Here is a 1,234-nt window from a genome sequence, read left to right as displayed (position 1 = left end):
AGCGGGGTTTGCAGCGCGCGGCAAACACTGCCTCAGTCTGACCCCAGCCCGTCCTCTCTTCCAGTTCCCGCTGGGAGCATCTCGCTCTCCAGCGAGCCGCCGCGATTTCGCAGAAGCGCGCGCCTCCCGCAGTAGAAGGTAGTGCAGGACCAGCAGGGTCTCGCACCACTATCTGGCGTTATCCATGGCGGGCGGTTCCGGCGTCCAAAACGGTGGGGCGCTGGGCCGCCGTATGAGGTGGCGTGTGTTTCACCGCGTGTCGGGCCACTGCCGTGAACGGGCGGGCTCAACTGCGGATGTTGGCGAAGGAACGGCCAGTCTGCTGGGTGCTAGAAAGTTGACTACCAATTGCTCAGCCGCCGCTCCTGCTTCTGTTGTGGGAAAACCGATCTTCGTGTGACGATCTGAGCGCGCTTAGCATCTTTGATGCGTTGGCGAGCTGCGCGAAGTACCGTTCTGCGAGTTGCAATGTTGCCTCTGGCAAGGTGCCGGCTCACGGCCCAGTCTGCCTCCGTCTGGTTGCGCATCTGCTCGCGCCAAACCGGGGCGCTGAAAGAATTTGGGCTAAAACATTCGCGCCTGCTTGGAGCAAAACGGGTCCCAAAAAGCGCGCGAAACCCTATTAGTTCCTCCTGCAAAAGCCTCATCCGCCTGGCCCGCCACCGTTTCATTGCTCAACCCGCTGCGCGGTGCCCAGGATGGGCCCCACACTCCGCAAAGCTGCGGAAGCTGCGGAAGCCGCGCCCGGGGTGCGGGTGGTCACGCCACGCGCCGGCAGGCGTGGCCGCCGAAGGTAAAAACGCCACCCCGCCCCGCGACGCCTGAAAACAACGCCGCCCAATGCTCCGCAGAAGCCGTCGTCGGCCTGCTGGATGCGGGCGGTAGGTGCAGCAGGGGCTCATTGAGGCCCATTTCCATGGCCAGGCACTCCGCCCCGTGGCCGCGCGCCAGCGAGCCGCCCCCCACCCCACCTCACGGGTGCCTGTCTGGCCCCAAACGAAAGGACGGCACAGCCAGACTTCGCTACACACTCAACGGAGCCATCGGATCATAGGGTATAGTGCGCATTGGATTTGGACGCCGCCCGCAGCATGCGGGCCCTGTGCTTACGGACCGGCGGCCGTGTCTTCGCCAAGCTTGCGTGCCTTAAGTTAAGGGACGCAGCAGCATGGGCAACGTCAAGCCACTGATGCTCGTGCACCCATCCGCCGCCAGAAGGAGGGCCAAGCGTATG

At 64.3% G+C, this 1,234-nt stretch overlaps 1 protein-coding gene across 1 annotated transcript; it reads right to left on the bottom strand.

Annotated features, from left to right (window-relative positions):
* Positions 1-341: 341 nt before the first annotated feature.
* TraAM80_10388 (uncharacterized protein) lies at positions 342-647 on the bottom strand (the record flags this gene model as incomplete). The annotated part of the gene is made up of 1 exon (XM_029387010.1): positions 342-647. One exon carries the CDS (start codon positions 645-647, stop codon positions 342-344), a length of 306 nt encoding a protein of 101 aa, XP_029233190.1.
* Between the last annotated feature and the right edge of the window lie 587 nt (positions 648-1,234).

The sequence above is a fragment of the Trypanosoma rangeli genome (genome assembly GCF_003719475.1).
Source record: "Trypanosoma rangeli strain AM80 chromosome Unknown Tra_15.4_contig_00935, whole genome shotgun sequence".
In the NCBI taxonomy this organism is placed as follows: Eukaryota; Euglenozoa; class Kinetoplastea; order Trypanosomatida; family Trypanosomatidae; genus Trypanosoma; species Trypanosoma rangeli.
Note: the sequence above shows the minus strand (reverse complement) of the source record. Positions and strands in the feature narration are given on the sequence as shown.